Raw genomic sequence first — 13,114 nt, forward strand, 5'->3', positions numbered from 1 at the left:
ATGTCGTTGTGTACATGGAAACTGGGTCTTGTATTGGGGAGTTCCAACCTGCCCTCGCTTTCTCTCTCTGTATGTATCTATTGTTTTGTTTGCTCTGTTTCTTCGGGATATTATCAACTTTCCTCAGTCTCTAGTATGTTTCGAGTAATATTGATACATTTCGATTTCCCGGTTATAGAACAAAAAATGACCATATATATCGACTAAATATATTGGATCCAACAAACTCAGTCTGGCAATCAATACCAGATCGAATACCAATACTAACCATCATTTACCCCACCACCACCACCATTCACGAGCTACTACAGATCTTGCTATCTCCCAACTTCTCAGTCGGATACAATACCCTCGGCAACCCACCGGCCATAGGAACAGGCACGTTTCCATCCGAACCCACGGTCAGGGTCGTGCACCCGATGACTTCCGTCAATTGCTGTCCGGCCGTGTAGCCCGTATTACCCAGAGAGAGGGTGTACGCATCACCCGAAGCACCCTTGTTCGACAAGATAGTCACAATCTGCGAGCCGTCAGTGCCCTTGCGCATCGCGATCGTCGTGTCGTCCTTGTAGATGGGCCAGTTCTGTATCCCGGTTCATCAGTTCTCTTGTCTCGGATACGATACTCTGGTTGGGGGGATGTGCGCTGTGCTTACCTTGTAGGTCACGAATCCTGTGTCGGTGCTGACGGCATGGTTCCGGATGGCGTTGGCGGACGCGATGAGCTTGTAGATCTCGCTGTCTGTCGAGTAGCCTGAGAGCCAGGTGGCCTCGCGGTTCGCTGGGTCGTTGCCGCCCGCGTAATGCTGCTCCTGGCCTGCATAGATGATGGGGATTCCGTCGTTGAGGATGATGAATGCGGCGACGTTCTTGGCCAGGGCGATGTCGTTGGTGTAGCTTTTTTTTTTTCTCTGGTTAGGTGGATGGATTGAGAGTGGGGATTGGAAAGACTTACGAAGCGAACCGTGGGTTGTCGTGGTTCTCGACGAATGTGCCCAGCAGAGTGGAGTCGGGACAGTCAGATTTGACGGTGTTGATCATGTTGTAGAGGTCGTTCATGCTGCCGGAGGTGGATTTGAAGGCGTTGAGGAGGGGGTAGTAACTGGTTTCGACAGTCTTGTTAGAGAATGAGACTGCAAGAAGAGTCATGGTTGGGGGAGTCATACATTGGGTAGTTCAGCACGCCGTCCATGACGTCCTGGTAGGGACATGTGTATGCCGGGTCACCGTTGAGGACTTCGCCGATGCAGTATACGCCTGCGGCTTCGTTGTATCCCGGCCAGAAGTCCTTCTGGACGTGTTTCACTGTGTCGACACGGAGGCCGTCAACTGGATTTTTGTAAGTATGATCGATGAGTTAGATTGTAGGGTAAGGGGGGGTTAGATCTTACTGGAGTAGTTCGATACCAAATTTCCCACCCATTCGTACCATTCGTTCTTAACCTCATCTTTGGTGGTGTCAAGATCGGGCAAGGAGACACTGTTATCTCCTAGCCAGCAATTCTCACTCTGGGTCTGGTCGTCATAGTTTTCAATGAGACAGAACGAGTGGAAGTAGTCTTGGGAACTGAACGGATTGAATACGCTGTAATCAACCGAGGCGCCCGCTCCATCGTACCCCTGATTTTAAAATGTTGTCAGAATGATAATCAATTGTGTTTGCGAAGCCAGTTAAAGACGGCCACGAACCATATGGTTAGCAACCACATCGACCATGAGATACATCCCTCTCTCATGAAGGGCCGAAGAGAGAGCCTTCAAGTCATCTGCAGTGCCGTGGTTTTCGTTCAAGGCGTAGCTAAACCCATCCAGTTAGTTCATTTCTATGTAGAAGAAGGCTGGTGGGTGTACAGAGAAATCGACTTACATATCTTGCTGCCAGTAGCCATGGTAGGCTTCTCCATATGCGGTGTCCTGGGGCAGCTGGCCTGTAACGGGGGTGATCCAGATGGCTGTGAAGCCCATTCCCTGGATATAGTCCAGCTATGTGATGATTAGGACTAGAATTCCTTTTTGGTGTTATTCTTTTGGTTGCGGAGGCGGCTTACCTTGTCGATGATGCCCTGCCATGTTCCACCACAGTATTTCTATATCACGTCAGTTTTGTGTCCACTTCCTGAACGCTGGGAGGGAAGAGCAGACCCGATCCTCGGTATTACAAGTCGCCGTTGTCGACCCATCCGTCCTTGCAAATCGATCTGTGAGAAGGAAATAGATGGATTGCGATCGCCAGTCCGCCGGAGTTGCAGCCAGCACAGGTGCGGCGACCTGAAGACCGTAAAGAAATAATGACCACCAGGCGACCATCCTGAAAGCCTTCTCCGGAGGTTATTGTTTAAAGAATGGAGAGCTTGCTGTTATTGTTGTTGTTGTTGTTGTTGTTGTCTACCTGCAAGCATGCATCGCTTGCTATTTATACGGGGTGATACATCGCATTGCCAAGTGACGTCCATTAACCTGCAGGTCCAGGGGCGGGGAATTCATGCGATTCGCAGAACAGTTTAATTTCCATTCTGCAGGCTAATCCCGGCGACGACCGTGATTTGTGGTAGCGTTGAAATTAATCCCATTAAATTTCCGCCCCTAGTCGCTCTGGAGGGAGTTGGTTGGATCGCGGCTGTCGATCAGCGTTGCAGAAAAGCCCGACGGGCCGACTTTTTTCTTGGGCTTTCTCGCTTTGCTGCTTCTGCTTGGATGGTGCGTCCGATGCTTAGCGATGTTCTTGCGCTCGTGGTTGCGGATACGGCGGGTTTGATCCGTGATGGACTTGGCTGTTGACTCGGGGATTTTGCTACGTTGGTCGGACGCTTGCATACGCTGCGTGAGATTCCCGTAAATATCAGCCCCAATGGAGCGCTCCGGATGTCCGATTTGCTGCAATTTTTCATTCATCGCTTCATAATTGTGGAAATGTATACAGGTGGTGTGTAGATCTACGCTCCCCTCTCACGCTCCCTTCACCATTTCAGTTCCCAATCCTTCGCCCATGCACCATCCGCTGTTTGCTTCTGCAAGCCACCTACGTGGAGAACCTGTGAGGTGGCGTTATACGTGACAGAGTCAGATGAGAGCTCCTGGCCATTGAGTGTCACCGAGGATGGCTTCTCAGTCACACCAAGTACCGTCACATTCGCTAGTGGATTCGCCTCCTTCCAAGTCCCCCGAGCAGAGGCTCGGAGAGTGGACTTCGACGCCAGGAAGTCTACAGAAAGTGTATCCGCGGGGTAGACACTCTCTCCATCATCAAGGTAAAGCTGACCAGAGGCAGTTCCCTCACTGCTCAGAGAGGCAAGCAAAGACCAGGGGGTCTTGCGAGCGTCGCGGGTGGTCAGCGCAACCTCCTGCATTGGTAGAATGCTACCACCACGAACGAAGACTGGAATATGACCGAGTGGCGCTGAGATCGTGGTGTTGACACCAGGTTTTGCATCGACAGCGGTTTGAGAATACCAATCGTACCAGACTTCCCCGTGCCCAACGCCTGGGAAGACGCCCTTGACAGTATCTGCCTGTGGCTCAAGAACAGGGATCACCATGACCGAGGGACCAACAAGGAATTGAGTGCCGACAGCAGCTAGGGAGGGATCATTCGGGAATTCCCACGCCAGTGCGCGCATGACTGTAGATCCAGTGGTGTGGGCCAGATGGAATAGGGTGTAAAAGTACGGCAAAATAGCATAGCGAATGTTCATTGCTGCCTTGGTGGCATCGATAACGGATGTCCACTGATAAGGCTCTTGGGGAATTGCAGAGAGAACATTGTGGTTGCGATAAAACGGGAAAAAGGCCGAGAGCTGCATCCATCGGTTGCATAGCTCCTCGTCAGTGTTTCCATTGAAACCACAGGTATCGACACCAAACATAGGGACGCCAAAGAGCGAGAACTGAAGGGCCTGCGAGATCGAAAAGAACATCGATCCCCATTTGGAGAAGTTATCACCGCCCCAATGACCGGCCCATTTTCCAGAGCCGGCAAATGTGGAGCGTGCGATGATAAAAGGACGTTTGTTCTCCCACACCTTGAGCAATCCGTGATAAGTTGCATTTATGCCTTGGTGGCCGTAAAGACTGTGTACATCATACTCCTGAACCCCATCCGAATGCGTAGAGTTTGGTGAGATGGCGTGGACGCTCAGGTCGTGGCCAGTTTGGACATGGTTGATAACATAAGGAGGGTGGTCAACATTACGAACTCCGGGGGTCGGTGTCGTACGCAGGTAAGGGGCTGATGTAGTTGTGGATGGTGCCGCTGCAGATTGACTTGCGGCCCCAGCAGATGCCGAGGCTGCTTCCGTAGCATTAGTGATGTCAAAGCTCTCGGGATAATCATAGACGACATTCCCGGGTTCGCCGGGGAGAGCGAACGGTGGGTGAGCCGGGTTCATTGACAGATTGCCGGTACCACAGCTCCCTACGCAGAAGGAAGAAACTTCAGCCATGTCATACCAGACTCCATCATAATGCAGCTTGTTCCACCAGGTGACCAGCTCATTGGCCCAGAAGTCAGAGGCCTTGGGGTGGTGCCAATCAGGGTAGACAGTATAGCCAGGCCAGACAGCGCCAATATAGAGACTGCCGTCAGGGTTCTTGATGAAAACATCATCCTTGGCGCCTCTGTCGTAAGTTTCGTACCTACAATCACGGTGAGTCTTCGTTCACGGTTAAGAGTGTGTAGAAGATGGTCACTTACGCATCAGAAGCGTTCTCGGGATTAGGAATATAGAGAGCTCCGTCAACAATTGGGACCCAGCGACGTCCACCGTCGTGAAGCTTATTGAGAAACTTCTCACCATCTTCATATGAAAAACGATATTGGTCATTGTCAAAATTGCGATATCCATGCATGTAATCTATATCGGCCCTGCATATAGGTGTCAGGCGGAGCCAAATGAGCGCGGAACATGTTTCTTACCAGAGGTACTCCAAAGGAATCTCGAATCTCTCGAAATTGGCAAGAACGTCTTCAAACTCGGACCAGTTGTTATAACCCCAGCGGCACTGGTGAAATCCGAGTGTGTTATACTGCTGCATGGCCGGTAGTCCAACGGTACTGAGCTGATACTGCTTGGTGACCTCTGCTTGAGTTGGGCCAGAGTAGAAGGTCAGATCAATGCTTCCTCCCAAGGTGCGCCAGATCAACTTTTGATCCCGCAGTAGAATTTCCTGTCCATGGGCATTTCTGAGGAACACTCCGTGAGAATAGGAGACACATTCTTGCGATGGTTCCGCTTCGCTGCTCTTGACTATGGTATGAATCTTGTTCTGACCATCCACCTTGTAGTATCTTGTATCCAAGTAGAATGCATGATGTCCATAGATGTTACTAGAGTTATCCGTATTAGCCTAAATCTAAACGGGTCGAAGCAATTGCCAGATACGTACTCGTCAATGGGATCTGCGATATCTGCGGCATACAGCGTCAAATTGGCGTTCTCCAGTAGCCGCAGCTGGTTTATGCGCTCTCCCAAGCCATATAGGTTATATTCTTCAGGCAACGACGTGACAAATTCTATGAATTGATTCTCGTAGACAAGAGTAGAGCCCTTGGTGTTGAATAGCACATCACCAGTAGCTTTCCGGATCACCTTGAAGTTGAAAGAAGGCTCGTTGGACCAAGAGACAACAAAATCACTCTGGGGAACCGATGCATTTTGGGCAGCCTTTGGTCTAGGTACTAGCTCTTCCGGAAGAATGTACCAGGATGCATTGGAGGCGTCAACATACGTTGGAACAATCTGGATGTTCAGGCGATCCTTTGCCTGATACTCCACAGTCAGGGTCAATGAATCAACATCCGTTCCGTAAACATTACAAGGGTCTCCAGCTAGCTCCAGGCTAGCGGTGAAGCCCTGTGAGGTATGTTTCACATCCGATGCCTTGTAACCCGGACAGACAGATTGTGCGTTGACCGCTTGGGGGTCATCGATGTTGGCGATCAAATTCGCACCCACATCGGCAGAGGCGGGTATGGTGAATTGCGAGTGTGCCGCTGTCCCGGAAGTGCTAGGAACGAAGGATTGAGTCGCCCCATAAGCCATTGGCAGCAGCCAAGAACTGACCAGGAAGCTTTTTAGACCGGCCATGGCGTGGTCCACAAAACTGATGCCGGACAGTGCCGCGGTTCTTCTTTCTAGGAAACGGACACTTCAACCGTCTCCGAACCGGAAAATATCACTAGATATATATGCCGAAATCCCTCACATTGATCGTCCGCCCCGTTCCTAACGATGGATGTTACATTCTGTGAAGGCAAGCCATTTCCCCGTCCAACGCCGGAGGGGTAAAGCCTGCAATCTCTCGACCATGCGGGGGGGGGAGTGTATACGGTCCTCCGCAGCAATGAGGTGGCTTCACCCACACTGAGTGGGGACAACATCATCCAACCTTTGGGACGTGACGAAAGAGTAGCGGCGAAGCCGACGATGGGAAATGAATCTTTGCCGAGCAAAGGACGAGACCGGAATAGAGGAGAGGGTCGAGCAGTTGGAAAAACCCCCCGTGTCCGGAGATTGGAAACGCTCCTGGCCGTCATCTGATTCCCCCGCGCTGATTGGTCCATCCCCCGATAAATGCCCGACATTGACGCTTTGAGCCCTGGAAAGCGAGTCGCTCCCTACTAGTCAATCCATCTTCGCAAATACATCATTCCCCACACTCCTTCCAAGGTGCCTAAACCCCTCCGGTGTGCCGGTGAGGTTTGTCCACACCATTTCTAGTGGTGCCATTGACGGGAGCATCCGATGGCTTCCAGTACGTATTGGCTGATTGGCAAGGGCAACAAGCTCCAAATACGGGGGAATTGTTCTTTGGGGCCAGGAAGGAAGTCCCCCGTGGGGACGAGGGGACCAGGGGCCCAGACTAAGAGTGGATTATCGTCATCGGCTCGTGGAAAGTTCGGCGGTGTTACGATCTCCTCCAGGTCATCCATTTCCCTGTCTCTTGACCTCGGCTTCCCGAGAGCGGTTGACATCCCCACATGTTGTTGTATACTGCCTTTAGTTCGCTATTCTCTCGGAAATAACAAACGAGGTCCACGAAGTGCTTCCTTTCATCCTGGAATAACCATTACGTGAACCTGTACTCCTTCTTGATTTGGTCCCTGACCACATAGATTACTATTCTGTGTGGCACGGCCGGGTTCCCCCCTCCGCAAGCTGCTAAGGCTGATTTATGCACAGACTCTCCGCACAAGATAGAGGTGATGAATCCGATTCCCTGCATCTCCCACGCTCCCTCACCACATCTTTCCACCATTCTTAAGCGGCCGTTAGCCCCGATGGGGTATAACATCGTTAAATATAAACATGAGTCTGCAACGAATCCCGATGTGACTTGGGAACGAGTTGTTACCGACGGGTCCTCCCATTTGTTCCATTTGGTTCGGAACGACGCTAGGGGACCTTTAGGGCACAGACTAAATCAAGACTAAAGACTCACTCCAGGTAGATTAAACCCTTTCATCTTGTTAAAGTAACGCGGGGTTTTCTTTTTTGCACCTGCAGCCTAGCTTTTATTATTATTATTATTATCATTATCATTATTATTTCTTTTTTATTTAATTTCTTTTTTCTTTTTTCTTTTTTTGTATGGTTCCCCGGATTTCTTCTCTTTTCCTTCAATCCCAGCCGGTGATGGCGACACAGCCCGCTTTCGCTATCCCCAACTTTTACATCGGTCATTCTCCTAACACTAGTAGCTCTTGCGGTATGCAATGATTGCTAAAGGTTCCACATCGGCGAGATAGTATCCGAGCAGATCTCATCGCAACCGAACATCTCCTCAATCCGAACAGGAGGAAATGGAGTCACAACCATCCGCAACCCCAGAAAAACCGCCGAAACAGGCGTGCGACAATTGCCGTCGACGCAAGATCAAGTGTTCGAGGGAGCTTCCCTGCGACAAGTGCCAGCGTCTGCTTCTCTCCTGCTCCTACAGCGACGTGCTCCGTCGCAAGGGTCCCAAGTTCCGCACTCTGTACCCTCTCGCTCCCATCCATCCCCTCGCATCACGACCGCGTCCCCTCACCAAGGAATGGCTGCCCCCAGATCCAGCGGCCTGCCATTTGGCATCCCCGACCTCGCCGCCGTTCACCGTCGTGGACGCCCAGTATCCACATCCTGACTTCTCGGAGTCGTTCACTCGCCTCCCGCCCCCAGATCTCGTCTCCTCGCCCGATTCGACAAACTCGCTCTTCGACTCGTCCACCATCGGCGCGCTCCCCGCGCCGCGCCGTCTCTCTCCGCCAATCCTCCTGGCCCATGTCAATGTCTTCTTCAAGTACCTGTTCCCCATCATGCCCATCGTGAGGCAGGACCAGCTGCAGCAGGACTGCCACCAGCCCGAGCGTCTGTCTCCCCAGCGCTACGCCTTCATTGCCTCTCTCTGCGCGGCCACGCACATCCAGCTGAAGCTGGACGGTGCAGCGCCAGGCCCCGACTCGGCTACAGCCACCATCGACGGTCACCCCATGTTGTCCGGCGCGGAACTCCTAGCCGAAGCCGTGCGTGCCAGAAAGGACTACAACGTAGTCGACGAAATCAACATGGAAAACCTCCTAACCTCGTTCTTTCTCTTCGCCGCGTACGGAAACCTAGACCGACAGGACCAGGCATGGTTCTATCTCAGCCAGACCATGTCCATGGTTTTCACGCTAGGCCTGCAACGTGAATCCACATACTCCAAATTAAGCGTGGAGGAAGCAGAAGAGAAGCGGCGGGTATTCTGGCTCCTATTCGTCACAGAAAGGTAAGAACAAGAAACAAAATAATTATACATATACAAACAAAGAAACCCTCTACTTTTTTCCAACCACTGCAGCACTATCTAACACCCAAAACCCCCAGAGGCTACGCATTGCAACAAGCAAAACCAGTCATGCTCCGCAACTCCATCCACAAACCCCAGGTGCTCTGCTCCGACGACCCAATCCTCGCCTACGGCTTCATCAACCTCATCAACGTCTTCGAAAAGCTCAGCCCGAACCTCTACGACTGGGTCTCGGCCGGCGGCGGCAGCAGCGCAGACGGTGAGACGCCACCCACCTCGTCCATTCAATGCAGCCTCGCCAAGCAAATCTCCCTGGAAGGCGTCTCCGAGATCCAGAAAGTAGACATCCTGATCACCCAGCAATGGCTGCAAGCCATGATGTGGAAACTCTCCATGACGCACGCCACGCAGCCAGGTTCGCGTGACGACGCCGTTCTCCCCTTCCACCTGCCCGTGCTCGTCGGCAAGGCCGTCATGGGCGTCATCGCCGCAGCATCCCAAGGCGCCGTGGACGCCCACGGCATCGGAATGGTAAGCCCGCATACGTCCACTCACTACACCCCTCGACAACCCTAACACAAGCAAAACAGGAACAAAAACTCTATGACCTCGGCACCTCCGTCGCGGACGTCTCCCGCTCCCTCAGCACGAAAGCGGCTCACCACCTCGCCGAATCCGCCGTCGACCCCCGTGAACTCCTCTGGGGCATTCTCACCACCCTCTCCCGCATCCGCGGATCCCAGTCGTATCTCTTCCCGGCGCTCGTGGAGCAAAGTCGCGGGATCCTCAGCTTCGACTGCTCGCTTTCCATCAGCGACTTTCTGCCGTCGTTTGGTGGCCCACCCTCCATCTCGTGGCGCACGGATGAATCCGGGTTCAATTTATTGGGCATCTCGGAGAATCTGCATGAGCGGGAGGAGGATGAAGCTGGGGAGCGGATTGTGGGTGGGACGGAGATCTCGTTTTGAGACCGTTTTTTTTTTAATGTTTATTTTCTTGGTTGCAGTGTGTGAGGTTTGTATATATGCTTGCAGCGTGCATTTGGCATTGGGTTTCCTCCTGGTATATAATATTGGATCGTTTGTATATAGGGTGAAGACGGTGCAAGGGTGCAGGGATCAATCACTTCTTGGGAGCTTTGGGAGTTGGTTCTTGGGTCATGAGGAGTATGAGATTTTATAGAGTCAGTTAATGATCATTATTGTACATACCTTGATGGAGATACACTGGGCACTGATATATGAAAATAGAAAACTGGTCTTCATTCTCTCCAATAAACCAGAGAATTGGTTCGAAAATCTAGATCCTGGCATTTCCGATATATACTCCAGCAATGGTTGGGCTATGAACGAGATAACAGCAAACAAGGGAAGTCCGAACCATGCATCACTCGTATTGCACAAATTGATATCATCAGAAATAAATAACGAAACTCATAATCTATCCGCCGTGAGGATTAAACCGTATATATGCTTCCGCCGAAGGGCGGTCTTTTATCTATAGACAGAAAGGGGGTATGTGGGTGAAGGTGGTAGCCAGAGAGGTGTAGGCATACCCTAACCAGCGATAAATGGTAGAAAGAGGCATAAAAGTGCCGATTGAATGTAGTAAGACAGAAACACCCCAGACGCCAAAGTGAGAACTCAAATCGTCCTCTATTGAGCTCGCCAGATCAATTCTAAAATTTGGTCGCCCTTCTCAGGATCGCGATGGACGTACCATTGCCGTACTTGGTTGCCGTCGAGCACAGAGTCTTCCAGCACATAGCTGAACTTATCCCAGTCCTTGCCACGCAAAGGACCAAACTCGTGCAGGAACGACTCGTGTACTGCTCCGTTTTGGCCTTCCCATGTAAGTTCCATGGTCTTGTCGTTCGGGTCAAGCTCCTGGCTGTACTTCATGACCGAGAAGCCATTCGTCAAGATCCACCCGTCGGCGAATTTCCATTGCCGCAAAAGACAACTATCGCCACAGAGCTCGCTGACGACACTGAGTTTGGCCATATCCATATGGAACCACGACTTCCAATGATGTACAGAAAGAGGTGGTTGCCGTCCTGACTCAAAAAATCCTGAAACGTCACCCTGGACGTCAAGTTGGTGCAGACGGTGGTTGATGGTCAGGTGCGTGTAGGTGTGCTGGTAAATGCACAAAGATATCCTCCGGTCACCGGTGTGGTCCGTATTCAGACAGGCTTCAAAGACTTCGGGCTTGCTAATTTCCTCCACGAGGGGTCGAGAGAGGAAGACGCCTGCGCCTCCAAATCCCATCAAACCGAACACACCGATCTGTGGGATCGACTCCGAGAGACCGCCGACATATGTAGGCTGGGTATCATCATATTCCTCAAGAGCCTTCACCAGTTCAGCCATGGACAGGAAAAACGTATCATCATCAATGACGCAGGACCATCGCGTCTGTGGCCGCATGTGCTTGCCCAAGTGCGAAACCAACGTGAAGTACCGGCGTTGGTACTCTTCATCGTTTTCCGTAATATACAAATTGATCCCGAGAGAGTCCGCCTTAGCCTGGACCTCATGTGTCCGCTTATCCATATCAGGCTCAATGAGAGCGAAGATGCGAGTTTTGGTGTAGCCAGCCCAGTGAGAGAACGCATCCAAAGACTCATTCAGCCGCCCCAGGGTGGTCGCGACACCGAAGTCGATATGTGATGCATCCACATTTCTTGGAGGCTGGAGAACCTGGACAGTCACAGGCTCTGGGATCATGCAATCGTCCTGCGATTGCGGAATCGAGAGGCGATCGGCGTCATTCGACGATTTCCGCTCGAACAAGGGCGTCTGGAGATTTTGCCTGATGGGTAGGGCATTGTTGGAGGATGGAACGGCAATCACCTCCCGGCGCGTATATCCTGACAATTTATGGACATCGAGACGGCGAAGAGCGTCGAAGTCCGGCTCGCATTGCACATCGGGCGTGATTGTGATATTCGAGACGGGCTCGGCAGCAAGCTCCTGGGGTTCAATCTGAGGCCAGAGGAAAAACGCAAAAGCGCCCACCAAGCAGAGAACGACAGTAAACCGTAGTATCTTTTTCTTCCACACCCGTGAGGCACCCATCGCGGGGGGCTTCTCCCCAACTTTCGCCAACATTATAGATTCTCGATGTGAATAGCTGAGCGGTAAAATTATTAAAGTAGATTAGGTACCGCACTAGAAAAGCATAAGCATCTCGATCATCCAGCACGACACCACAGGTGGGATGAAGGAGACGAGCGGTAACGAGCGGAGGGGAAGACAACGAGAGAGACGGTAATACAAGACGAAGAATAAAAACAGGAAACGAGAGAAAATGCTCCAAACAGGTTATGAAGGCCAGTACGGGGTCGGGATGACGGCAACGGGAGCAACGGTGGGCATCGGTCAGTATGTAAACACTAACCGACCGATAATTAAGCAGATTTGGGTGTAGAAAGGAGGCAAAGAAGGTAAAGATCCAGCCGATCAACGGAGACCCTGGACCATGGATTTAACAGCCAGCGAGTCGCTCGCCCTGAGTTTTTCGGCTTTGGAGGGGAACGCGAAGGCGGACTGGCAACGAAAGCAGTTATTTCCAGGCGGAGAAGGCCCAGACGATCGACCATGGGACTGGCCACTCTGGGTCCTCTGGAGAGAAAAATGGAGATTGAGCTTGATGGCCATCGAATGAGATTACGTCTCCTTGTCAGGGCAGCACCTGCCTCATGGAGCCGTGATCCAGCAACAGGATTTTTTTTTTTTTCCACAGGGGCTGATCGGCCGTGGATCCCAAATAGGAGAATTTAGTTGGCTTGCGACTTTTGGTCAGTGGCGTTGAAGCCCTCCATACTGATGGCGCTTGGGATATTAATCAATCCTATTGCGCAATTGACAATGCGTCTAGTCCCCGATCATTCAATTTTGACCGGATACCGAGACAACATCTGTTCGGGGAGTGAAGGGTTACATTTGACATTGGCACCACCCATTCCCATCAAAGTCGTGCAAAGGAAGTGTCGCAAACGGAGACGCGCGGGTGACATTCCTCTGGAGACGATCGTTCTGCGAGAGTACACAGTATGCGGCGGGGCCCACGGGATGATGACGACGGCTGCAGGCCAATCGCTTGGCATCATTTCCTTTTCATCCATTTTGGATCATTCATACTATATGGATGGGTCTTTGACTTTTTTTTTTTTTGAATTTCGTTTTTACCTCTCCTTCCTTGTCAATAGGTTGCATATCTCTCACGCCATGGAACATGGATGTCTATGCATAGATATAAAAATAGATCATCGATAATCTGGATCTGCTTCATTTCAACCTCAATCTTTGGTCTTAGAAGGTGTCTCCCTATCAACTGTCATCAAC

The 13,114-nt window shown here is 51.4% G+C and overlaps 4 protein-coding genes across 4 annotated transcripts; 1 reads left to right on the forward strand and 3 right to left on the reverse strand.

The window, feature by feature from the left end:
* Window positions 1-295: 295 nt before the first annotated feature.
* Window positions 296-2,306, reverse strand: ABOM_009206 (alpha-amylase; the record flags this gene model as incomplete). Its single annotated transcript, XM_022536334.1, has 9 exons — window positions 296-583; window positions 656-896; window positions 955-1,101; window positions 1,166-1,328; window positions 1,391-1,619; window positions 1,689-1,797; window positions 1,867-1,982; window positions 2,048-2,086; window positions 2,142-2,306. The coding sequence occupies 9 exons, from the start codon at window positions 2,304-2,306 to the stop codon at window positions 296-298; spliced, it is 1,497 nt and encodes a 498-aa protein (XP_022386797.1).
* Window positions 2,307-2,956: 650 nt separating this feature from the next.
* Window positions 2,957-6,082, reverse strand: ABOM_009207 (glycoside hydrolase family 31 protein; the record flags this gene model as incomplete). Its single annotated transcript, XM_022536335.1, has 4 exons — window positions 2,957-4,631; window positions 4,690-4,860; window positions 4,912-5,322; window positions 5,382-6,082. 4 exons carry the CDS (start codon window positions 6,080-6,082, stop codon window positions 2,957-2,959), a joined length of 2,958 nt encoding a protein of 985 aa, XP_022386798.1.
* A 1,715-nt stretch (window positions 6,083-7,797) lies between these two features.
* Window positions 7,798-9,733, forward strand: ABOM_009208 (putative C6 transcription factor (AmyR); the record flags this gene model as incomplete). The annotated part of the gene is made up of 3 exons (XM_022536336.1): window positions 7,798-8,744; window positions 8,843-9,296; window positions 9,356-9,733. 3 exons carry the CDS (start codon window positions 7,798-7,800, stop codon window positions 9,731-9,733), a joined length of 1,779 nt encoding a protein of 592 aa, XP_022386795.1.
* Window positions 9,734-10,420: 687 nt separating this feature from the next.
* ABOM_009209 (glycosyltransferase family 31 protein) lies at window positions 10,421-11,845 on the reverse strand (the record flags this gene model as incomplete). The annotated part of the gene is made up of 1 exon (XM_022536337.1): window positions 10,421-11,845. One exon carries the CDS (start codon window positions 11,843-11,845, stop codon window positions 10,421-10,423), a length of 1,425 nt encoding a protein of 474 aa, XP_022386796.1.
* Window positions 11,846-13,114: the final 1,269 nt, after the last annotated feature.

This window comes from Aspergillus bombycis (assembly GCF_001792695.1).
Source record: "Aspergillus bombycis strain NRRL26010 chromosome Unknown contig00077, whole genome shotgun sequence".
Lineage (NCBI taxonomy): Eukaryota > Fungi > Ascomycota > Eurotiomycetes > Eurotiales > Aspergillaceae > Aspergillus > Aspergillus bombycis.